Here is a 27,049-nt window from a genome sequence, read left to right on the forward strand (position 1 = left end):
TAACAACGGTCAACTAGGGGGACAAGAATGGATTCTAGCCACAACAGATACTGGCTGCTCCTACCTAAGAAAAAAAAAAAACCCACACAACAAAAACAAACAAAAAAAAACTGAGAGAGAGACAGGTATGCTCAACTTCGAGTTTAACTGAAGCATTACCATTGGAAATACTAAATCGGGGAGAACTGTTGAATTTAGTCGTTTTGGTTCTCAAAATTGGTTTGCTTGGGTCAAAGTGCTATGAAATATAACTCCTATTACTTCCATGATTCAATCTTCTTTCTTGCAGAGACACTAAAACATTACCGCTTTAAGCTACCAATTCCACCAACTCTGCAACTCCCCAAGCTTCAAAATACACAGTGGCTTTAATGCCAACCTGTTCAACCTGGTTTGGCTGCTACAAACCACCTTGAGTATCGGTTTAAAGCAACATCTTTCAAGTAGCACTCATTTTACTAAAGGTCTAGAGTCTTTTGTTGTGACTACACACACTGGTTAACTTACTAAGCCATTATATATCATGTTATTTTATAGAGAAATGCCAACAGATTCAACCAGAGAAGAGTAGAGATTCAGATTTTTTTTTTTTCTTTTCCCTCCCAGAAAACTGGCCACCTGACTGCTAGATCAGGATAGAATTTTGAATTTGTCTGTAACTGAGCAATCACAGCCAGCAAGACATCCACACCCCCCCAAGGAGTTCTTTAGACTATACCGAAAGTAATAATGGGGTTGGGGGATGGGGTGGGGGTGTGGAGAGGAAATGGGTGTGCACATGCCCTTCCTTCATACACAAAATTTGACACTTCCAGCAGCTTTGTGGAGGGCAATTAGTAAGTTATCCTGGAGGGCAATTAGTAAGTTATCAAACTCAGTCTTCTACCGTCCGGTAGCACATGAACTGTAAAAGAAAGGAGGAAAACACAAACTGTTTCCATAGTCCTGCAACGAGCAATCTATTCCAAGGACAGGATGAGCAACTGATGCAGGAGAAGGAAATCCACAGTCAGTGATCAGACAGCCTGGCCAAAACTCATTTAGAAAAAGGCAAAGGAAAAAGCTGAAAATAAAATTTCAAATAATACCACAGGTAACAAACCTCTCCCAATTTCTCTTAGACAAGCCTAAAGCACAAGTGAACTGGTTGCAGAAACCACAAGTCTTTTTCTATAAAAAGAACTATAGCTTACTCATGACAAAGTGAACTGAGCTAACATTTACAAATTTTACACTCGAGAGACGAGGGCATTTTCAAGTCAGATGATGCCGCTACTGACTGTAAGAGACACTGGCATAGCCCTTGCATACTCCCACCCCTACCAAACCAAGCCTCTCATCTAGTTCAGTTATAGCCATTTCTCCTATGAATTAGAATCAGCCACATATAACTAAAATAACAATTATAACAGCCTTTCACCTGCAGAGAGGGTTTTTTTGTGATAAACCAAGTAAGAAACAAGTTAAGTCTCAAATACTATCCTGAACATGTACTTTTTATAGCCAATATTAGAAGTCCAGTTTTTAAATAAAAGCATTTGTTGATACATTAGAATTGTAATATTATAGGGACAGAGTGGCATTTTAACTCTCAAGAGAGAGGAGAGAATGGTATGCAGATGTGCAGTAGCTATTAATCTTCTACACACTATTAGGAGCTGCTACATAACTTTTATTTAACAGATACTACTTATATAAATTCAGCAACAAACTACCAGAGATATAAAATTGGATGATTACAAGTGATTTAAGTTTGTTCGACTTTTAACCGTTAATTAAAAAAAAATAATTAATCAACAGTATTGCAAGTCAATCATGTGATTGATACAGCAGTGGTATAAAAATCACGAGATTGGCACAGGAGTGCAACAATAGAATAACTAACCAACTGTTATGAAACAACAACGCCTATATTGTAAAGTTTTTGCATGAAGAGAGGGAAGAGGGTGGGAAGAATGAGAAGATATCTATTTCTTGTTCAAAAGACAAATAAAGGCTATTAGTCCCTTTTCTGTTACTATCACAAGAAACCGAACTGTCAACATCCACTTATATTTTACTGAAATCACAAAAAAGTTGCTCAACTGCAGAAAACAAACTTCTTACGTAAAGAACATAAAAATATATGGATATTTTAGGTAATTAAGACATACATATACCACACTAACAGTGCAATCACTCCGTTAAAAAAAAAAAATGTATTTAAGCAATTTGGAAGACTTACATTCTGCCATATTTATACACATTAAGAAAAGCACCACTTTTTCCCCTCCCAAGTATACAATCTCAATTGTATTATAAAAGCAATTTTGACGTTCTTACCAAAGGCACAAAATGACTCAAGTATACATTCACAGTTCTTGCCTTACAAGAAGGCTTGAAAATAAAGGAATCACATACCTGTATGTGGGGCCATGAGGCTTCAAGAGTTGGTTCATCTTCTTCTGGATCAAAATCTGGGTTATCACTAGGTGGAAGTGTTCTGAAAATATTAGAACTAATCTGCAAAAGAAAAAAAAAAAAATTGTTTAATTGTATCACTTATGCTCCACAGATCACAATCACCAAGGTACTGCTTTTATCCTAAATTTACATGAAATGAAAGCATCTTTAAAAAAAAAAGTAATATAATAAATCACCTTTATTCATTATTTTTTCAAAACTGCTAAACCCAAACAGCCAAAAGTCTAGAACAGGCCAATGAAAATAGTAAGAAAGTACCTTTTGTCTCAACTGTTTTACAAGTTTGTAGCTAGACATGGTCGTATTTAAAATTTTTTCTCTGAAACCATGAAAGTTAAAATAAAGTTTCAGTTTCCCCTTATATAGACCAATTTTTAATTATGTGACACCGAGAGCTGAGGTTTTATATAAGACAACAAATACAGTATGACTAACCAATTATGATTTAAACAGAGCTCTCTTCACATGTAAGGCAGACAATCCCAAAAATATATCTAATTTTAGAGTTCTTCACTTTACTTAATTTCAAGATATTTCTCAGTTTCAAGTAAGAACTGAAGAACTGTTTACAATTTTTCACCTTTCATAATTTCAAGATGTTTCAAGGTTTTGGGAAGTCAGAAATACATAACAATTGTAACTTTTTGATTTAACACAGAGTAACTTTGAAAAAACTAAGAAAAATAGCTAACAAGCTACTTTAAGTATGATATAGTCATATCAAATAAATTTCAAAAGGGCAAGTTTAAAAAGGTTTCTTCAGGGTTTTTTTTGAAGTATATAGAAGTCTGGATAGAAGACCAATCTTTCAGATGTCAGAAGAAAAATAATTGTCATCTCTTCTGCCAGATATAACATACTGGATTTTAAATCTCTTTAGCATGAACAAAAGAGAACATGAAGTTAATTTTGTTTCTGCATTTTCTACTGTTTTTTCCAGGAACACATTTAGCCCAACTTTTGCAATCATCTTTCAAATTCTTTATCTTTTTGATCAAGTCTGTTTCAAATAGCTGCTAACCACCAAAGCCTACTACACACAAAAGAAAATGTTTGACTGTTTGCAGCAAATGCTACTGTACAGCTTCCAAGATCCTGAAGTCACCCAGCTGACTCCGCATAGAAGAATCAGCTGCCTCATTAAACAAGATATAAAGCTATTGCATAAACTGGCTTTTCATTTCCTCATATGCACTTCATTCTATGTCCTGTCACTGTCTCCTGTTGGTACACGGTAAAGCTGCAGACGCTGGTGCTCTGGAGTAGAAGGGCAATGATGTTCTGTATGAACGGGCACTACAGCAGCCTCCTCGTTTACTGCACATCAGAAAAACACCCCAAAACAGTACAGTTGTCCTTTAATGTTGTAAACACCAGGCACTTGGGATTCTGGAGCATAAGAGAAACTGGCTGAGGGGAGATGAAGGGGAAACAGGAGTCTGAGAAAATCTGAATTTTAATCAAGCCCAAAAACCAAGACTACAATACTGGTTATGTTATTTGATATTGCCTACTCTTACTAGGTATTCAACAAAAACATCCAACATACAAATCAGTCCACTACAGAGACTTCCCTACTTCTGCTTACAAGTCGTCTGGTAACGTCTCTTGAAAATGCATCCTTTTATTTCTAGATGCATCTTTCTGAACTGAATCAGTCAGCCCTTTAGCACAGAACCTCAGAGTACAGAATGCAAAAGTCTCAAGTCCAAAACAAGGGTACTAACTACTGAACATACTTCTGTAGCAGAAACAAATAGCAAGCCTTTCTGTCAGATCTTTAGAAAACTAATTTTATGATTGTCAGAGTATTCAGTACTTCTACTAGCATTATCAGTTTCCTGAAAACATACAAAACTTAGAATAAACTGTGTACCATTTTTATGCACTAGCCTGTCTCCCTAAAGAACTGGTTTGTTTACTTCATTATGTTTGAAATACTTCTGCTTCCTGTCTCATTTGCTTCTTCTAATATCTTGCGAACATTGATCAAAAATGCTGTTTGGGTTAAAACCCCCACTGTTTTTCTATGGGCAAGTTCTTCTCTATATCCTCTCATATTATTTAAAACATCCCTTTTCCTTCGTAAGTGAGATCTTATCCCAAAACTGTGATTTAAGAAATACAAATCATGAAAGGCTTTTACAGCTGGATAGTTTTCCAGAGAAACCAGCATTAGCTTTCTAAATTAAATCTCAGAAAGTTTTGTGAAAGTGACATCTGAAAATGTGTCAGTTAATGTATTAAGATACAGCAATTATATTTCATTAAAACAAAAGAGAAAAAAAGAAGAAAAAAGAAAAAAGTCCCTTACTGTCTGTACACTTCCCAAGAAGCTAAGCATTTGCAGAGATACTAGATTCAATTCCAATTTCTGAGCGTGCAGATACGGATACCTGATGTTTATTGAAATTTTCAATTCACAGCTTGTGCAAGCTGCCAGGACAATCTCATTTACATTGGATTTTTATACACTGGTGGGGAATGCGAGGAGGTTGGCAGGCAAAAGCAGATGGAGGAGTATTGTGTACAGGAGGGACATTTCTGTTATGCTCCCAAACCTGACAAAGGCTAGAGCTTTCTAACTTCCCAGGAAGTTTTAAAACTTAATATATTCACAATGACAAACCCTAATTTGCTATTAGCTTCAGAGTACTTTCAACTGAGAATTTCCAAACAGAGAAACCACTAGTTTTAGATGATCTAGGAAGGAGGTGCACAGACTACTGTGCTACCCCTTCAAAACCATTTGTAAGCAAAACTCTTCCTCAGTTCTTAATTCAAAGTCTTTGGCAAAGAAATTATAGGAAAATCAGGTTGCCTGGGGCACAAAAAGATAACCTATAGCATATGGCCTGTGCCTCTGCCTAAACAAAGATGATTTTTTTAATGATCTTTCCATCCTTGGCTTGAAAGGACGTTGGTATCATTTCAACCAGTGCTCCCTGCCTCAGGATCCAAGCAGAGCAGGGACAACTACATGAGCCATTATTGCGTGGTACTGGCCCAGCAGCTATCATGGTAACAGAGGCCATGTGAAGGGAAGGAATGCTAGGAGACCTCCTCAACTGCACAGACCTTGCCTATGCATTGGTCAGGAACAACATTTTTTTCCTCTTGGTATCTGTAAGGGATTGTTGACTTTGCCTCCCCAAGACTCGGGCGACTCCAAGGAAACTGGGCTGCTTCCTCTGCAAGCTGGAGGAAAGGTGTCCCAGGCCTAGGGAAAGACACTAGCTCTGCTTCTGTACTGATGCCACTCTGGCTTTTTTCAGGGGATTTTTGTAGTCTGTTCATCCTTTACTACCAGTCTAATGATAGTTGGGTTTCATTAAGGCTGATTTCTACTTTTTTGTCCCAAAAACACTATCCTTCAAACTCTGCAAAAAACTCAAATGCTTTTTCTTTTAATGTAGTAACACTGAACAGTCTAAAAATAATAATAAAAAAACCAAACCCCACTTTTAAATCCCATAGAAGTTGTGCTACAAATAAAGGCCTGAAGCCTGACACATGTGTTTGGAGGGAGAGACCCATCCAGAGTTCCTTCTGAAAGCTGGTACTTCGTCCTAATTCACAGCAAAGACCTTTGCTGCTGCCAGTTGCTAGGGAGACTAAAAATACTATTCAGGCTTGGAGGGATCTTTTGTCTCAAGCGCTGAAAAAGCTCTCACTGAGCATTTAAGGCCTTCTTCATTTTCTGTCATTTTAGGGGAGAAAAGGAGATGGAAATTTGTTATGGAAGGAAAAACAAGCATCCACAGAGCCTAATCATTTGCACAACAAAAATAACCTCAAAAGAACAGCTCAACAATGCCTTATCTCCAAGAAAAGAAAACAACTCCAATATAAAAGAAAATCTCCCTTCAACAAGTATGGTAGGCTAGCTAGTATACTCTTTCTTCTAACAAGAGGCTATAGAGGGTACACAGAGTAAGAAAATACTGCAAGGATTCAGGCTTGCTGCCACCAGCAGCAAAAAAAAAAAGCCAAAGAAGAAGTGGACATACTCTGTCCTTTATTTTCTTATGTAAAAAACATTTAGGACAGAAACACAGGTCTTTTAAAAAACAAAACTATACAAAAAACCCCAGTGTCCTAGATATTTTGTAAAATTTAATAAGCATCTGGTGAAACAGCCAAAATTATTTAAAGGGTTTCAATAATCCTAGCCCTTCAGTGTAATGGCAAAATGTCTATGCTTATTTATATTAAAGATCTGATCTTTCGTATCAGCTGCTCACAGAAAAAGAAAAAAAAAAACAAAAACCACCAAACAAAACCTTTAAGAAAAAATAGCTTGCGCTGTATAGAAAACTACAAGAGTCATAGGCCATATGTTTGAACTGGTCTGCTTATGTTCCCAGTAACTACTTTTAAAGTCAGCATTGTGCCTATGTAAACTTATCCAAAGTTTAGAGAACCATTAGCCTAAATGCACGGGCGCTAAACACATTCTTTTTACATTTCAAGTTTCTAGAAAACACAATTTTAAGATGTTTTAGATTATTGTCAAAATGTCCTTCATTTGCGTTCCCGGTATACGGAGTATAGGCATATTTAAAACAGCACTTAAGTAGCATTTGAAAACGCATACAAAAACCTGGGAAAGTCGGCAGATAATGACAACAAATATTTTCTTGCTTATTCAACAAGCCATTTGTAGAAATTGCGCAGTACAAGTCATCCTGTGGTTTACAACTCAAGCAAACCACTTAGACTACTCTAGCACAGCTCTCCAAGGCCAAAACAGTAACAAACAGCCATATAAAGTATTTACAAAGTAGAGTTGCTTTCTTACACTGATAAACCTTTCTGTTGACACTAGTACCCGCAAGAATCTTTACGAGAAAACTTTTGCCTGTCACTCCACTGCCATTCTTAAATAGAGGCAACACCAAAATATTGCCATTTTCTGAATGAGAACAACTTCAAAGCTTACCCAGACTGCAAGCATCTGCAATATACCAGTTCTTTCATTTTAATTAACCTGAACGCATCATATTTCAGCTAATAATTAAAACTTAGAAGTTGTTTGTTTGTTTTTACAAGCCTTTCTAAACAATCTTGTAAGCCAAGTTATCATTAACGAATTATATTATATTGTATAAGCAGAATAACCAAAAGCAATCCTGAATTAGATGTCAGAGTCATAAACTGAGTAATTTAAAATATTTTATTAAGATTCAAATTATAACAAGAGCATTCTACTTACCATTTTCACTATGTCAGCATAAGCTGATTCAACAATCACTCCACGATTTGTTGAAACATATTCAACCAGTTCATTCAGTGTTGCTCTCTTAATTTCTTTGCTTTTCAGGTCTGAAACAGAGTCCATGAAGTCAAAGAGTACGCAACACTGTTGCAACTTCTGACAAAAAAGATCTTGCTGTTCATTGAAGGTGGCATCTATAAAAGAAAAAACCCAACCAACACTTGAGTCTATAGAAGCAAACTCCGGATTTCTAAATCTATTTTGTTGACTAAAATTTGCATAACTATAATTTTTTTTATTATGGGGAATAGTATGCTCTATAGTCAGCAAATGAATAAGCAATATTGTCGAAACTGAAAATATCTGCTTAAGTATGTTAGAATGAAAGACCCGCCATCCACAGCTTGTGTTTCATACAAGAAATAATGGATAAACATATGGCAGTAAATATATTTACAGAAAACAATTTCCTGATTTAACTTTATTTAAAATACATAGACATTAATAAGTAGCATCTCTCCCTCACCAAAAGTCATATACAGCAGCAGTGCATCATACTAACCTTTCATTCATCCGATTTGTCTCATTCTGTTCCCTAATCCTTTATTATGTAACCTGCTTAAAAGCTGCAAAATCTGCTTTGAAGGAACCTTGTCTTTTTACCCAAATGCAAAATACTTCACATACTTCTGACATCATGTGATGAATGTTTCTCTTAAGAATCAACTCCAATATTTCAAAAGGATTAATCCTGAATTTTCATCCTTTGGCCTAAATAATTTATTACAATCTTAGTCATGTAAGGTTTTCCAGATTTTTTGGCAATGTGTTTGGCTATGACTTGGCATTTTCATTTTAGAGCGCAGTTTCTCTATAAGCTGATAAACAAAATTCCTCCATTAGTATTTCACATTAGCTCTAAAAAAATGGATTATTAAGTACAGTACACTTCAAGAATTTAATACATCCTTAAAATATTGTAACTGTTCAAAAGTTGCATGTTCACAACAAAAGCACCCATGGTTTTAACTGAAAAATTGGTTTAATGTGCCTTTTGTTCTTTTAATTGTTTGTTGGGGTTCTAAACCACTCCAGCACCATAGCATCACCTCATCTATCAGTCAGTTGGGATTTCACTTGTTCTGGTGAAAAATTTTTATTTCCAGTTTTATCTGCAAATAAGGAATGCTCTCCCCCTGAAGAATTTTCAAGACCTGTCTATAGCCAGACTACTAATCCCTCAGCTTCATTCATTCAGTGCAGTATTGGTATTAGCACTGCTGTTTCATCATAAGGAAATTATCAAGACAAGAAAAAGGCAACTGCCTTTTAACACTGAGTATTGAAAATCTTAACTCTCACTTTAAAATTTGAAAAAAATCACAAAAAGATCTCATGCTTCTTTTTATTGGTTTAAGATTATTCTAATTAAACAAACTTAAAATGAAGTTTGTAAGTTTAACAACTCAAACATTCTTTGATAATGCCAGTTCCTCAAGTTTCTCACCAAAACGCCTTCCATTTAGTGGCTGGAACAACAACAGTCAACAGTGGTTTTAATATTCAGTAATTATCTGATAGAATTCTTTCATTTCCATAAGCAAAAAGTAATTGCTAAAATGGACTAAAACGCCTCCACTGTAATCCCAACTGCTTGCTCTGCCCTGAAAGTTCAAACACCAGAATAATGTATTGTATTGCCTTTCCCCATCTGACAGTTATGATCCTATTAACTGAGCATAACAACTCCAGTGAGCTTTTGAAAAAGGTAGCAATTACTACTCCCTTGTAAAGAACAATTCATACTTTTGAATGTTAATTCTGCAACTTTAACCATTTTTCTTTTGAATAAATATCTTGCAAGATGCTTATTTCACTCAGATAACTACAAAGACATGAATTGTTACACTCTGCAAAATAATGAACATCAGCTGTAAAAACATTTGTAAGTTATGTAACATTTCAGCTTAGATCTTCTAATATTCTACAGCAGATTGCATGAGTAAGTATTGTATCATAGCAACAAAGCAATAACACTGACACGCTGAGGATAAAATCCAAAAAGCCTAATTTAAGGAACCGACACAGGGAGGACAGCTTTTTTTGACACTAGCCCCAAGCTGATAGCCAGACTCAAACAGGAGTCAGACTTACTCTTATTTTTCCTCACTACAAACTTAACTACACTCCAAGTTACAAAAGCCCAGCAGTAAGGCACAGCTAATACAGTGTATTTAGTGGATGTTCAATAAAATGAAGTATCATTAACTAAAATTTACCTAGAAGTTTCAAAAAACAGCAGACAGCATCTGAATACTCCTAACAGTGGTTAAAACAGACAAAAGACCTACGGTTAAAAGCAAGTAACAGGAATTCAGACGAAATAATCAAATCACTTATTACCTTCCCTAGAATATAAAAGAAATCCCTGCATTAACCAGGTTTAGTTAGACATTAGAGTAACAGAGATCGTATCTCCCCTGCCATGCATCACCAGTCCATTTCATTAGCAATCTGATCTATCTCAATTAGACATGTTTTTCCAAATTAAAAACCTGCCCATTAATCTGTTTTGTTACTCGTATCATTCAAAGCAAAACCAAAGGAAGTATTTTCTTCTATGCGTACAGCCATTTTCCATTCTTATAAGGGGAATCATAACATAAAGACATCTGCAAGAGATGAAAATTATATGCAACCATGGTAATAAGTAAGGTAACATGAAAGCCAGTTCTGTTGTATCAGCACCACCTGCCTTCATGCACTCAATCCCTGCTTGACACATACAGCACGTTTATCCCAGGAATGTTATGAGAGGTACCATGGGAACCACCAAGTGATTTGGGAAAATTTGTTTGTCAGATAGTGTTCTTAAGTTTTTAAAGCCTTGTCTTTAACTAGCTTTAACTATCCCAGCACAACGGAAGCTAGACAGCTCTACACCACAATAAAATCATATTGCAATAGTTTATTCTATGATTCTATGAATAAAATACCCTGTGCCACCATAATTGCATGAACACTGGACCTTTTAGCTTTAGTAGTTTAACAACCTGTGGCATGATTTTTAAACCAGTTTCCATTTAATATCTATCAAAATTTATACCATCCATCTGAAGTTCAAGATAATTCTTTTCCTCAAATACCCTAAATAACATAAGGACCACAGAAGATAATGTAGGTTCAAAGTAGACAGTGGATGCTTCAATAAAATAACCCTGTTGACAGGCTGTATTTTGAAAGGGGGATGGGGGGGGGCAGGAAGATGAAAAAACAAAGCCTGAATTCTATTACCAGCCTGTCCCTGAATTGCTGCATGTTGTTGGAAAAGACACTTTAGAGGAAAAAAAAGGAGGGAAGGAAACAAAACACGAGGAAGCCTAAAGCAGAAAAAAAAAAGGAACAAGTGCATTTAATCCTATTTAGAAGAGTGTCAAGATACATACATTAAACCACACCCCAGAAAATGGTCACACCATCTGATCCAGGTCATCAAAATGCAGTTGCCTCAACTTTATTTTCTAGAGGCTGCTCAACAGAAGTGTGATTTAGGAAATTCTTTAAATCCACTGTTACATTCTTTGAAAGGTTGGTTGTAAGTTGATCTGAGGTCCTTGGGAAGGTAGTAATGAGATTTTAGGCAGCCACATAAAGCAGATTTTTAATCAGTTATGATGGTAGGAAATCCTAAAGACAAATATTTCCATCCAATGCCGAAAGAATTATTGTAAATTATGATGCACTTTAACCATGACTCTTTCTAAGGATATTCATTGCTTCTGGTCATTTCCACGATAGATAGTAAAATGTTTGTAATGGATGAAAATGGTTCATTTGATCATTACACTTCATAATACTGAAATTCTCAACAGACTATTTCTACTATTTACAAAAACCTGATAGTAGCCACAGTATCAAAGGATAAAAAGTTACAAACAATTTGACTTGGAAGTTCCTCCTGAGCAGACGTTATTAAACATTAAAACTGCACGATTGTACAGATTTGTCTCTAAATTGGATTGATGACCTTACGAATTTGAAAGCATTCAAGTTTAAGCATGGAATATTGAGTTAAAAGACTTTTTTTTTTTTTCAGGGAGAGCCCAAACAAAATATAAATAGGGAAAGAAAGTTCACAATCACAGAGCTGCCTCACTAGTATACAACTGGAGAGAAACACCACCGTATCACTAGCCAGGGGACTACAATGACGTCTTTCCACAGTATTATTTATCTCATATGTTTATAGGCCTTTCTCCTGAAAGGAAAACATAGATACTTCTCCTTTCTCAACAGAATTGTTTACCCAAGACCTTCTGTACAAAGCCAGAGAACCTAACATAATCCTTGATTCAGCAGCAGGAACCAGAATCTAAGTCCACAAAAACTCCTCTCTCAACTACACAAACTGGAAGTTAAAAAAAAAAAAAGTACCTTCCCTGCCAGTACAAAATAAACCCTCTCAAACATTTGCAACAAGTTCCCAATTTTTTTTTTAAATATCGCTAATTAAATATTTCTACTTTTTCCTGAAAAAGCTACCCCAGGAAGATGCAGAAGCCAGGGAAACAACCATAAAGTTTTCCTCTGACAGCCTCTTAAAGTCGTTCACATGCAGCCCTTTCAAACACTTAGAGGATGATGATGTTATGGAACAAAGTACTCCATTCTTCCTTACAGTAAACTGAACCTGGTGGTCAACCCTACACTTCTCCATAATTCCCTGACAAACCGAAATAAAGACAAGGATCGATACATGACAAGGATTGTGCCATAGTTATGTCATATTCCACAGTATGAAGTTTAGCATTTAGTCTCTGTTATCTGGTTATATTTACTGTGCTATATGCAGCTGTGCTCAATGGTAGAGGGATCTGCTAGGGCAGAATGAACCCCTAACACTGACATGGAGAGAGGAGCACATGTACTATGAGACATCAAGTGTTTGCTTTTGTTTGCTTTTTTATTTCTTCACATCAGTAAATTATCAACACTGTTGTACAGCCTGCTCTTTTCAGAGACACCATTAGTCTGGAAAGGGGTTAGTCTGGTAAACTCTGGCCTAGTCTACATAAATCAAGCATAGGGAATCCTGTTTAACCTAAATTTAAGATTTATTTTTGTCCTGGGAAGTTCTTGTATGTATTATTATTGTGATCTCTTGTAGCATCTGGGTGTTAGCGTTTATGTTATAGGCATGGTAAAGCATTGTTAAAAAATGGAGGGATTTTTTGATGTTACAACAGTGGATAGACAGAACGTATTTCTGGGTTCTCAGAAGTCTACATCTGCAGCTTGACAGGCAGCAAAATAGTTGGCTGACAATGAAAAGAAGAAAGGTCTCTCTCCCCGCTACTCCCTTGCCATTTATTCCTCCCTTTCCCTCCTCTGCTCCCAGTCACATCCATCCCTCAACACTGGCTCTGGAACTTGTCAGTCTCTTCTGTGAGCTGCTTTAACTCAATAACATGGTCATATTAGTGAGGTTAAATGGCTTCTGGAGGGGCCTGATGTGCATCAGCTCTCGCAGAAGGCAAATGATGGGAGCTCCTTTCAGCTGCAATGAGCTGTTAAGTTAGTTCACTGTCTCCTTTGGAACCGCATCATCCAACTATAGAGGTATGAGATAATGTCTAGGTAGGATTTTTCAGTTAAGTTCGCTACTTTTTTGAATAATACATTTTGGGGGTTGTTTCGGGTTTTTTCCTTTTTTATTTTAAATAGCTTTAAGCTCCCTTTTAAAGAAAAGTATAGCCCCTGTATAAAACCTCACAGTATACGTGGCTATACCGGTAGTCTATAACATTCTCCAGTAACTCCATATACCTGTAAGAGAAGTTCCCACAATTCCAGCTTTTGGTAGCACAACAGCCCAACTGAAACTGGTGGGGCTACTCAGACAAGCACTCGTGCAGCACCTTAGGTATCCAAGGAATCTTGTCATCAGTATTTTCAGGTTTTCCACATAGAAAAAACCACAACTTTGCCACCCTAAGGAGTAAGAACCATTTCTTAATAGACTAGGGTTGTAGGTTCCACCCCCCACTCTCCCCATTCAGAGTTCAACAGCAAATATTTTCGCATTACCTGTTACCCCAAAGTCTACAGCTGTTGCTGGAATTCTGGAAGAGGCTGAGTAAGGTCCTCTGTGTTTTCAGTAAACAGAGCTCTGACTTTCCAGGTCAGATAAGGGAGTCAGATAGAACAACATTATATCTCTTAAAAGTTAACCAGCTCCCTATACAGTAGTAGGTTTGTTTGCTAGAGAAGAAGGTTTGGAAGACAACAAAGTAGAACGGTATTCTCAAATCCCATGTTACAAGGAAATTCGTACTACGTATAGGAGATAACTAAAACAAAGACTTGGCACAGAATTAAAGGTACAGAAGGCACATTGGTCAATTCTGTCTAGGATCAGTGAGCTCATACTAACACTTAACCTCTTCATTTCAGAAATCAAGGACTGCAAAGGAGCAATCAAGATAACAAGCTGAGCTTCTGCTGTACTTCCACTTATAGGTAAACTATTCTGCAGATGGTCATCAGGCAGGACTTACACTAAGAGATCCACATGAACAATACTTCAAAAATACACTGTGACACCCTACTTGCTCAATTGTCCCTATAGCAGATGTTTTATCGTTAATATACACCTTTCTCCAGCCAATTGTGCAAAGTCAAATTAAAACTGCCAAAACCAACCAATCTGTTAAAAATCATACCACCATCCAAGTAAATCTCCATTTTCTTTTGAAATAGCTCAGAAATCACAAGTTTTGCTCATTAGAATATTCTGAATTTAAGATTAACTCTGTGTCACATGCCAGGGAAGAAAGGGAAGAAAAAGAAGGAAAAAAAAAGAAAAAAGAAATCACACATTAGAAGTAAAACTAGATGAGGATAACAATCAACAATGACTTTTATTCACACACAGCATTGTGGTTTACGAAGTTAGTTATGAAGTCTAGGCTATAGGTAATTTTAGTCGTTTACTAAAAGTACTCCTGGAAAGGTATCTTCCATCCAATAACAGATATTGTTCAGATAGTCTCATCTGCCACTCCACGTGACCAGCAGTTGACCTTAACAAATCAGTCCAGAAAATCTAAAAAGCCTATGCTGACCTAACAACATCTGTCACAAATTCTGTGACATGACTCCTTGCAGTGGTGGTAAACTGCAAGTGTCTTATCTAGATTGTTTCTACCATCTTCCAAACTTTCATATAATCTCATATAGTGAAGAGTCTCCAGCTACTACCAACGTTAACCTTGACTTTAATGAAGATTTGAGTCAACCAAGACACTTCAGACAGTAAGAAAGTACCCTACTGAAATGCTTTCATATTAATAGCCCTATTTCCTACTGTCTAGTTACAGAAGACAACATGCAGTCAGATGCAAAAAGTAATAGAAATTATTCTCTTGGTCCTCAAAAAATTAAATAGCAAGACTCTAGTAACCAGGTCTGACACAATTCACCTCATTTCTACCACACTTTGTCAAAAAGGAGAATTAAAGTACCACTGATTCCTTAAACAAACAAAAAACCTCAAACATACCAACCACTGGAATGGGAACATAAAACACCCTGAAGTCATCCTTAACAATATTTACAACTTGAACAATACAAAGGTTTCCTCAGAAGCACACCACCAGTTCAGAATCTAACGGAAATTCAGTTACGTGCAACAAGAAAAAGTACAGAAAAAAAAATTGTCCAATGACCTGACACAGTTGAATCAATGCTGCTTTTGAAAGTACTGAGAAATTGAGCAATTTGCATAAGGTTAACCGAATGCAAGTTTTGTTCAGAGTGATACTATATTCATTATAAAAGGCAAAGATGTTTCACTTCTTATACAGCTGAAGTATATGTTTTCAAAGAACAATTATGCTACTCCTCTTGTATTTGAAACAAGCTTTCTTCCACTAGTAAGCCAACTATTATGTTCCCCAGTGCATTCATTTATGGTTTCAGCATACACTACTACTGTATTTGCTGTCTTCATTTAAAAACCATCAAATAGTTTTAATGACTGATCATATGCCAGGATGTGCCTATCTTGAATATAACCAGAGGCTCTGAGAGTTTAGTATTCCCTCCTGCATGCAAGACATTAGCTCAAATAACGGTTTCACTGGCTTGACAAAGGTGTAACAGCTCACGGTTATTAAGTAATAGTGATCTTAAAACAATTTAAAATAGGAACCCTGCCTCTTTAAGGAAGATAGTGCTAAATTTAAGGGTGATGAATCCTATCACAGAATTAGCATGCCCAGCCAGGTCATTAAACTGGGAAAGATAGGAGAGTAATTGATTTCTGGAATGGGAAATTGTTTCTTAGAAGATGTGAATATGGAATAGATGGCAACCTTTAACTTAAAATTACAAAAGTTGATACAAAGGCCTGAGAATCAAAACTGCTTTCCCAAAACAGAAAATACAACTCCTAAATAGGTTTTGTTGTATTGAAATGCAACAAAGGTTTTTGTTATGGTAAAACATACATGCTTTGAAGAAGTCCTCCTAACAACTGGGCAAATAAAGGTCAAGGTAAAGTCCTGGTCATATAAACAGGTCCTCTCTTTAAAGTCTAACTCAGGTTACATTGTATTACCCACAAGCTGAAAGCACCCACAGAGAGGCTGGCACACAGCAACTTGTTACTCCTGGTAACTCACCCATGTGCCAAGAAAATTAACCACCAGCAAGACTCAAGAGACTCTACAGAAAGGGAAAGAGACAGATCAAGTTTGAGACCAATGAATCAAAAAGATCAGGAGGGACAATTGGTATGATGCTGCTTGTTCCTTACACAAGAACTGCTAATTATACTTCTCCCCAAACACAAGTATTTGCTCTTAAAGAAATACTATTTATTGAAGTGTAAGTGTTCGATACAATTCTGGATTTTTACGTGTAATTTTGAAGACATAAAACAACCCTTCAGGTTGTGACAAGATAGACTCAAGGAACTGTTTCACACCTACCCTGCTAAGAATTAAAAGAATAATCTGAACAGCTCTGCTCCCTATTTTACCCCCCCAACAGCTGTAGTACTCTGTACATACATTCCCAGGGTATAAAGACAGCTGAAAAGCAGGTGACAAAGTTGTGTGCCACACAAACTCAGTAAAAACTTAAGCTCAATAACCATTATACAATACTATATTAAAAATATTCTCTATTCATAGGAACATATGCAGTTTGCTTGACCAGAAGACCAAAACAAACTGATTTGCACCTTTTAAGCTTGAAAGGACAGAAACTGTATTTACAATTCGAGTAAGTTCCCTTTTTATTAAGTCAATTGCAAAACTCTCGTCTGACTGAAATTATGGTATAATTAGTGAGCATTGATAATGAAGTATGCCATAAGTGGATCTGGTGTGGGATATTATTTTTTAGACCTATTAACTTGTATTCTTCCCCAATCACTTCCTCACCTTATCTAAGAATAAAATTAATTTTCAGTAAGATGCTGAAGTTGCTCCAGTTTGACATCACACTAGAAAATGCAAGTCAACATTACAAATCACATTTGTTTCTGTTTTCCCAGAAACTGAAGAAATACTCATGTCATTTTCACATTGCAAAATTAGCACTGAGTGCAAAATAAAAATACCTTTTATCTGAAACCAAGGAGTAGCTGTTAAACATTACTTCACAGAAGTACAGAAAAACTCATTTCGCAGTTAATTTAGCACTTAGCTATTTTAAATGTGTGAAGGGAATGTATAGTGGAGTAATTTAATAGGCAATCTGTGTCAGAGGAAACATGCAATCTAGCTTTTCAAAAGTCAAGGAAAAATCTTCTCTTCCCTTGACTCCCTGTGTAAATCTGGGTGGAAGTTACAGGTCCCGGATTAATTCCTTGGATAAATATATACTTTAAGAATTGGCTAAACCAGTGTTTCTTAGTCTTCAAAGTTTTCTCAGACAAATAAGATAATGAGATACTGTATAGTAGTAAGTGTTACAGTAGGAAGAACTAAGATTAAATTAGACTGGAAACACAGATGAAATCCTGGTTCTGCTGCATTCAACAACCTAGCTCCCACTGACCTCAATGGGAATAGATCATCCTGAGCAGATGAATATTTAAGCACTTGCTGGATCTCTTTACCCACCTCACTTATATTAAGCATTTTGCTTCATAAATAAAAGGTTCAACTACTTTTTTCATCAATTTTAACCATACTCTAACAGTTATGTTCTATCAAAAACTGCAAACATCAAGTGTTCAGTAATGAGGGATCCTACACTTAAGTATACTCCCCTTTGGCAAAATCTCTTAGCTATTTTTAAACTCAATTTACACCATTTTGAGGTACTGACTTTACTTTGCTCCTGCTTCCCACCCTTAAGGGAAAATACACAGAAATATAAATTACCAAACCTTGTCCTTCTTGACTGTACTGTGGAACGCAGCCTATGCCTCTCTAGGGGGTTCTGACATACGCATTTTAATTTTTGATCTCAAAATAATAATGACTGTTTTCCTACAGAATCCAACTACACTGAAATGCACAAATTTATTTCAGATATATAATTCAAAACCTAAGTGCAATTCTCATCACTTGTTCCTGTTACATACACATGGAACCAAAATGTATGCTGCGTAACAGGACTTCAGTCTTACACGTATGCCATATTTTAAGTAAGCATACAATTTTTAATTAAAAACATCACACACTTTTCAAAAGCTTTACCCAATTACACTAAATTGGAACTTTTTTTAACCCCAATTTTTTCCCCACACTTCCCATAAAATTTTACTTGGGAAGAAATTAATAAAATAAAAGCTGTGCTTTTATTTTTTAAAGGACCAACCATCTACAGAAACAAAGTAACCTATTAAATAATTTCTAAAAGTTCATGTGTTTATGCAGTGATGCCCCCTGCTAATTCTCAAATACAGCAATAGCAGAAATAAAGCTGTTTCCTCCTTCATATTCAGACAAATTGCTGTGACTTTTTATTCCTGCTCTTCTTCAGATCAGCCTTCCTGGTCCATGCTATACCATCCTTCTCTAAACTTGCTCACCCCACCTCCTCTTCCAGTTCTGAGAAAATTTACTGTGCTGCTTTCACCTCTGTTATCCAGAGCTTGTCAACTCTCCAGGTGTGTAATTGTCTCAGATGTAAACTTTTAACCAGTAATTTGAAAAAGTAAACTTGTATAACATATTGAAAGTTTTCCTGTTATGGTAGGGAGTAGCTTTAATGCCTTTAATTCTCAAGGGTTTAAAAAAAAAATCACGTACTAGAATTAGAACATCTTCCTTTTGCAGCACTATTCTTGAATATACATGTGCAAATATAATTTTTGTTGTTACTCACTCTTTGACCTCCCAGCTCCATAGCAAAACTTGTATTTCTCTTCTGAACCCCATTATATCAATGAAGCTGTCAAAAACTACCAATTTCACCAAAGCTTTGCTTGGTAAGGTCATGAGAAACAATGGCAAAGAGAGGGAACTTGAGACAAGAACGAGATAGAAATCTTTTCCCAATGGTAGCTGGGCAACACAACAGCAGAATTTTTTTTAAAAAAAAGTCTATAGCCTTTTCCTTTCACCATATTCATAGCAGCAATACATGCTACTACTTTAGCAGGCCACCTACAATTCTGATCAGACTGCTGTCTCCTCCCACAGCCTCCATACCTTTAAAATACTAAGGCCTGGTATCCTGCATCTACATTTCACCAGCCCTTCTCAGCTTCACTCCCACACCCCAAACACACAGTAGCCAGAAGCAGTACTACCGAACACAATGACTGAAAGTTAATCTCATGCTCTAATCGCCATCACTGCAGTTATATTCTCCTCCTTTTAAATTGTCAAGTAAAGACTCATTTGATGAGCCAACTAATCTGCAATCAATTTCTGATGTACAGAACAAAAACCCTAAGCCCATGAAGTTTCAGGAAGATCATGGGAAGTTCAAAAACCATGGTTGCAATGAAAAACTATGAAGAAACTAGAAGAAAGTATGATAAGAAACATTTCCAGAAAGTTTCACAGCCAACAGGTGTTGAGACTCTAAATACTGAACTTAGCGCAGCTACTGGAGAGGAGCTAGCTTCTGCCCTCTCCTCCCACTTAAGCTACTCTATTCAGCCCACCACTTCCATACTGTCCCCTCACCTGTAACACACTTCTGGGTTCCTGCTTGTAGAACAATACAGTACAAGTTTTCCATACACTTAGTTGCCATGCCTAGCACTACTACAGACAAGAAAAGCAAAAGAAAAGCCATGCACAGTAGCCTCACAGAGCATAGCAGATGACAATAGCATAGTAGATACTGAAGTACCTATACAAAATAACATAGGAGACACCGAATTATCAGTCTTCCTACTGAGCTACAACAGCTACTGAGCATGTTTTAGAATTTGGACCAAATTAGATAAAATTTCATTAAGAACTATGTGCTAAGCTCCAAAGCACAGCAAACATTAAACCTCAAGACAGTTTTGGATTTTTTTTTTTAAATATACAATTTATTTTTACTCTAGTTTTAGAAGCAGTTTGAACTGTTTTTGCTGAAACTAAGAAAATTAGCCTGAGGAGCAGTTCCAAATAAAACCGTCCATACTTGGCATGGAAAACTTTAGTCCAAACAGTTTAGCAATGCTGTAAGCAGCTGAGAATAAGGTCTTGTGAAGGAAAATTGTAGGCAACCTTAACTATGATGAGCTCTGCCTTTAAGTCAAAAGTATACTATGAAATAAGCATCTTGTAGACAACATACTTCATTGGCCATGAACTCAGCAAAACTTGACAGAAACTAGTTCAGTGACTCTGATAAAAAATAATGATTCAAACACTAAAAAGAAGCTGTCACTGCCAATCCAGTTTCTAGGAAGCATTTTGCCAAGGGAGTCTTATACAACAAAAGTTATTTACTACCTATTCATCTAGTTAGGCTGTTGTTCCAACCTTCAAAATCCACACACTGTTATGAGACTATAAATACAATTTTAGCCTGCTAGATTAAAACAGGAGTCAGGACTACAACAGTATAGAAGCTGAATTTTATACCCTTCCCAAGGGAAGTGTCTTTTTTCATAAGAACACAACACATACCCCTTCTATGCTTAAACAGAGTATTAATGTATCCAGAACTGTTGGTATGACACCTTTTCAAAAGCACTGAATGATTTTAAGATAGACAGGTATTAAAAAAAATAAATCTGTAGATTGAAAAATCTTCTTTTGATCAGACTGCCTGGAGCAACAAGTAATTCCATTTGTATTTCCTACAGCAACTAACATTAAATTCAGCACCTGCAAAACTAATATCTGACTAAACTAGAAAGCAACTAATATGGAAAAAGAAATCTGATACTAAGCTGGCACACAGAAGATGTGAAAGATTTAAATAGAAAAGTTCATGTGAAGACTGTCAATAGGCTCTATATTTAGGAGTTGCTCTTGATGGAAGTATATTCTAAGACCAAAAATTCAAGTCTAAGGATAAAAAAGGTCAATTTGTTAAGAATTAAAGACTAAATGTTCCACTCCATAAACTAGGAACAGTTCCTTAATATAGAAAAAAAATTAAACAGCCCATTTTTCCTGGAACTACATTAGAATATTAAAAAAATCTTAAAGCATCTTTAGCTATAGGTTCTCTATTTCTTAAGACTGTAACTTCACTAAACAGAATTTTTGACTACTTTATAGTGTGCCCTACTGAGATTATACGTAAGAGTTAAACCTAAATTCCTGACAGAACATCCTCATTCTTAATCCGAAATAAAGATTATCTCTCTTAAGGAAAAAGTCACCCAAGAAGATCATAGTTGCAAGGGACATTGAATACAAAAGGTATAGGATGGGGGACTACAGAAGAGGAAATAACAATGAAACATCAGCGATACAAAAAAAGTGTAAATCTGAGACAGAAAACTGTCATTTCACTTGCACATATTTATTGAAGCTGTAGTAAAAGTAAACCATTCTAAAATTTTTGAAGGATATTTTCCTTTGGGGAGCAAAGGCAACTTTAATATAAGTATGAGAAGAGAATTTCTCCCAGCTGTTTTTAACTCCACTTATTTTTGTCACACACTATATGACTCAAAACATTTGAAATTTAAGGTTTGAACTGACCCCGACAGATTTAACATTAAAATTTTACTCATAAGCAAGCTTATTAGGCCTTCCTGTAATGTTTCCACAAAAGCTTAGCTTGAACACAGCACCTGGTTTTCAGTCAAATCCAAACTCTTTCTAAAGGGTTTAAGTAAAGAAAATACTATTGTTAACACCTATTTTAGACCCTGTATTTGAATGTTAAAATTACACACTGGAAGGTCTTCTTAAAAATGTCTTATTCCAGTATACTTTACTGTAAATCTCAGTCCCACAGAGATTGTTATAACCATCCCTGGCCTACGGTTGAAAGATTTCTGGACCACTTTCCAGTTCTTCTGCTGTAAGGGCCAGAGTTTTCTCTGTGGGGAGACAATTTAATTTGGAAGTGAATACTAAGAATTTCTTTTCATATATTTGTTCTCTAAGCATGATATAGGAAATAAGCCTGCAGTGACATACATCTTCCCAAATGGATATTCACTATTGAGAAGATCACAGAAAGGCATCAGAAAACATTTATTCATTCCAGCTGCACTTGACATGTTTGGTACACAGGAAAAAGGTGTATTTGCTTTACAACCTGACACACCATATTAACTGTGCTAAATAAAAGCAATGAGTTGTATGTTTTCTATTCACTATTTTCCACCTGTATTTTTACATGCTTCTTCAACCAAAAATGACAGAAACAAGTATGCATACTTTTACCGTAATGAGTCAGAGCAGGTTCCAAGGTCAAGTTGTATCTCTTTTTTCAAAAATCAAGGTAACTGCATGTGCTGTTGTAGTCTTTTAAAACGACTTGCTATGGAGACAAAATTACCACTTCTTAAGACGTTAAAAATAACACCTCCTTTGCCAGATTTCTTTAAACTCACTCTCAGAATTGTCCATGAAGTGATAAAATCCTGCTGTTAACCAGCACGTTATTTTGGCTGCAGATTTTTCAAAGGATTTGTATTATGTAAACTATAAAGTAACAAAATGAAAATAAGATGGGGGAAAAAAAAACAACTTCAACTTCTAACAGGTTTAACAAGTTGGGTTCTTTTTCTTTTAAATACAGTCACTGGGTCTTCAGTATTTCGTGTTCAGCTTTTAAATAATACAGTAAAACGGACACTCTCCCGAGTAACAAACACGTAGGAAACCTGCTAACTTAACTGAAGAACACATTACTGATTTATTTTATGTATCCTGACATCAGTCAGGTTTTGCTGAGCTTTTTTCTAAAAATGATAGATATCTATCACACACAAAAATAAGCTGAATGTTAATGACAACACACAATCCTGCTGCCCCTCCTCTCAATCTCATTCCCCAAACAAAACCTCTGAAGTGAAGAGTACATACTATTTGGAACTGTTACCTACTAGTTACAGATATATTTCTTCTCCTAGCAGCAATACAATATGTGGCCAAATTAAGGAATTTTGGTAATACACTGCAGCAGTACAACTAACTCCAGAAATACGTACTTTTAAGATTATCTGTCTACAGGCTTTCAAACAACACAACTATGAATGCGTGTTACACAATCTGATCTGGCCATTTCAGTAGCAAACAAACAGCAGTCCGTAGATAAAAGGAAAAAAACCACAACACCATCTACCCAAGAAGGTACTTTTTAAAGTGGATAGGTAAATTTTATTTTTCTTCTGGAACATCTCTCCTTCCAGCAAGACAGATGCAAGTATTTTAGGCCAGTCTGACAAACCTATTGGGGAGTTTTAGAATACTGTTTATACTTATTTTAGAATATTTCTTCTTAAAAGTGATGAAATGAGATAGTAACTATAAACAAGATGAAGTATTTTACAGCAGCATAATAGTAAACTGTTTTTTCATCTGCAAAACTCTACTTTTCTCCTAATACAGGCTTCAAACACCTCAGATTTAACCATTTATTTGAAGGTATCTGGAAATGCAAAAAGTCTTAATCTAATTTCCTAAGTGTATGCTGAGCACCCTTAGGCATCAGTATAATGACTGTACTTTCCTTTTTCAACCCCTCCCTGGGAACGCTGGCTACTACTCTGTAGATGATACTACACTGGCAGCATCACAACTATTACTGAATTCCATATTGGCTTTAAAGAATAAAGCAAAGCTTCCTCTTCCCAAGACATACGTGATTAGAACAAGAAGTTTTACAAAATGATACATTTATAGAGAGAGCAAACACTTTCTTTCTAGAAGCTTTTTTGGTTTGCGGGGCAGGAGAGGTTCAAGGGAGGAGGGGAGAGAGGGTGCCTCAAGCAGATGGAGAGAAATCATCCTATGTCCACAGCTACATTCAAGACAAATCTAACATCACAAACCCAAGGGAGAAAAGACGCAGAAGAGTGCTGCCTGACTTTCTGCTAACTGGCTAGTTAGGATACTATAATGCATGAAAGTATATTTTGCCTACAATTTATGTTCTGAAGCACATTTGAAGAGCAAGTCTTTAAATTTAAATCATAAGCATAAAGACAGATGTGATTTTCCTTTAAGAATTTAAGGCAATTCAAATGACTATAAAACTCCGCATAACTGAAGAAATTCCTCCGATAGTTTATGGCCTCAAATTTCCGAACATCTGAGCTGCTGATGCCATGCAAAATTTCTGTTATGAGTAAAACACTGTAAAACTGCACTCACAAAACTGTAAGACTTAATTATACAGAGTTAAAAATTTTAATATTAAAGTCCCAGCTCAGCAAAGAATGTAAACTTGGACATTTTGCTGATTTAAGCTGGAATTACTCTCTGCATAAAGTATGTATGTTTAACTGTTAGCTGGATCAGGACTCAAACTTCCTGAAGTCTGCCACCTATGTGCGATATTTACCAAGTGCTTTTACAAGGTCTCAAGCGTGGTTTTATAAAAATGAACTCTGAGGAAAATATACTGTCTAAACAGCATAAACAGCATGTGAATAGCAGAAACTAAAGCCTGGTTTCAAACAAATTATTCTAGTTATAAATACCTCAAATCAAACTAGTGTACCAAGACAGGACACAACTTCACATAGAAAAAAAAAGCACAAAACAAGCAGCAAGAACACCCTTACTGTTGTTAAAAGTAACACCCAAAGCCGCTGCAACAAACACGCTACGAAAAAAAACCCTCCCCTTGTTACTCTCCTGCCCAAGCTTATTTGTGTTTAATAACATTTCTGCTAATAGCCAGTTTATGGTTCATGTACATCCACCACTCAAGAGTAGGAACAAAAATTGTCTTGAAATACTACAGACATCACTGTAAACGTCAAAAATCAAACAGAAAAAAAATTACTTAGTATCTAGAAATATTTTTAAGTTTACTGTATTTCGCTCAGATTTTGGATATTTGCTGCAGATCATCAGAGATTTTTCCACCATCGTATGATGCACCATCAAAAACCTTATGACTTTAACACTGGTGGAAGTAAAATTAATATGCTGGGTCATGTTAAGGTAATCTCTCTCCCTTATTTTTCCAGGTCCGTGCCAAATACTTTAATAACAAGTTTATATTCTTTGTCTAGTAACTATCTTTGTAATTTTTAAAAGAAGAAATACACAGAAATTTATTTTGATGTTCAAAGGTGGGGAAGGTTGCAATTAACTTTCATTTCATTTTTGTAATCTAATGAACTGAGTCTTTTCAGATTTTAGCTCCAGTACAAAGGCTAAAACCTTCACTATTTTAATGTCAGCGATGCCAACATCTCCAATGTTCATTCACTTGCGAGCGTTTGCAATACGGTACTATGCAGGAGAAGGTCTCTGAGGCAACTCCTGATCATTAAAATAAGACAGGCAAAACGTCATTCAAACACTGTCCAAAAGTGACGGGAAGGAACAAACGAGCCAAACGCAAACTCTCTCCGGTAACTCAGGATATTATGCCACAGGCACCGAGTTCCTCTTTGCAAAATGCCCCCATGGGAGAAGCCACCACTCACTCCTAGGTTTTAGTGCTCAATTCCCTGCACTCCTAAACTCAATTTACCGTCTACGTTTTCCGCAGTAAGCCCTCAGAAAGCACACCTGCCCGCCCAACACTCAATCCTAAATTACCCAGAAAAGGGGTGGCGAGTTAGAGGAGTCAGTCCCCGGGGCAGTAAACGAGAACCGACCTGTACGACACTTGTTTACATGAGCAGAGGAAGCGAGCCCATCCGTGCACAAATTACTCCTGCGGGGTCCCTACCTGGAAAGCACCGGGAGCGGAGGAGGACACGGCTAAAGGGCAGAGGGTGCGGGGGAAGGGGAGAAGCCAGGACAGGCGGCGACAGAGCAGCGCGGGGCAGGCAAAGCGGTGCCAGAGAGCCAGCCCCGGGCAGCCGAGGACACCGGCACCTGTAGCCGGAGGGCTGGGGTGCGCAGGAGGAGGGGGGGAAGGACGACGGACGGGTACCTTTGAGCTGGGGCAGCGGCGAGAGCTCCACCTGGCTGCTCTGGCTGCGGAACTGCGAGGAGCCCTGCGAGCGCTTCTGCCTCTGAGCCTTGCGCACCGATTTCCGTGTGAAGCCATCCACTTTCTCCGCGGCAGAGATGGCCGCCGACATGGCTGGGCGGTGAGGCGGCGCGGGGGGACGTCGCTCTCCAGAAGCATATATTAAAGCGGAGGGAGAAGCGGGCGGGCAAAAAAAGGGCTTAAAAAAACCAAAGCCAAGTCCTCTCTGCCCTGACGCCCGCCCGCGCACACCACACCGACGGGAAGAGGGGAGGAGAGGGCTGGCGTCCTAGCGGCGAGCGGGGCGGCGGCGGTGCCGGCGCGGGCGGCTGGCTGCCGGGCGCTGGGGAGGCTCCGGGGTCCGGGCTGCCGCCTCGCCCCTCAGTTCCTGCTTCCCTCGCAGTTTCCTCTCCGCGCGGAGCCGGCTGCCGGGGAGGCGGGGGAGAGCGGCGGCCGGCGGGGGGAGGAAAGGGAAAAACAAACAAACAAACCCAACGACAACTTTGCCCGGCGGGGCGGGCGGGCGCCAAACTTTCCCGCGGCGGGGGGTGGGGGCAGACCAGGCTCCCGCTCTCCTCAGGGCAGGCGCGACGCGAGCCGCCGCGGGCCGGGCTCGGCAGCGCCGCTGCCCCGCTCCCGCCTCGTTCGCCCCGCGTCCCGCTCAGCCGGGCTCGCCTGCGCCAGCCCGCTCCGAGCCCGCTGTCATCGGCCGGACTCGCCCCTGGGCCGAGCTCGCCGGGGAGGCAGCTTCCACTTCCCCCTCCCCAGTCGCTCGCTTCCACACGCCCCTTCTCCGCCTTCAACCGCTGCCGGGTGCTCCCCGCGCCTCCG

At 37.7% G+C, this 27,049-nt stretch overlaps 1 protein-coding gene across 1 annotated transcript in view; it reads right to left on the bottom strand.

The window, feature by feature from the left end:
* PPP2R5A (protein phosphatase 2 regulatory subunit B'alpha) overlaps positions 1 to 26,525 on the bottom strand; it is a 46,588-nt gene extending 20,063 nt beyond the window's left edge. The window contains exons 1-3 of the mRNA XM_059835901.1: positions 26,180 to 26,525; positions 7,679 to 7,875; positions 2,401 to 2,502 (exon numbers count right to left, since the gene is read on the bottom strand). Coding sequence (XP_059691884.1) covers positions 2,401 to 2,502; positions 7,679 to 7,875; positions 26,180 to 26,330 — 450 coding nt within the window. The 5' untranslated portion in view covers positions 26,331 to 26,525. The remainder of the gene's footprint in view (positions 1 to 2,400; positions 2,503 to 7,678; positions 7,876 to 26,179) is intronic.
* Positions 26,526 to 27,049: the final 524 nt, after the last annotated feature.

Source organism: Gavia stellata, chromosome 2 (assembly GCF_030936135.1).
Source record: "Gavia stellata isolate bGavSte3 chromosome 2, bGavSte3.hap2, whole genome shotgun sequence".
Classification (NCBI taxonomy): domain Eukaryota; kingdom Metazoa; phylum Chordata; class Aves; order Gaviiformes; family Gaviidae; genus Gavia; species Gavia stellata.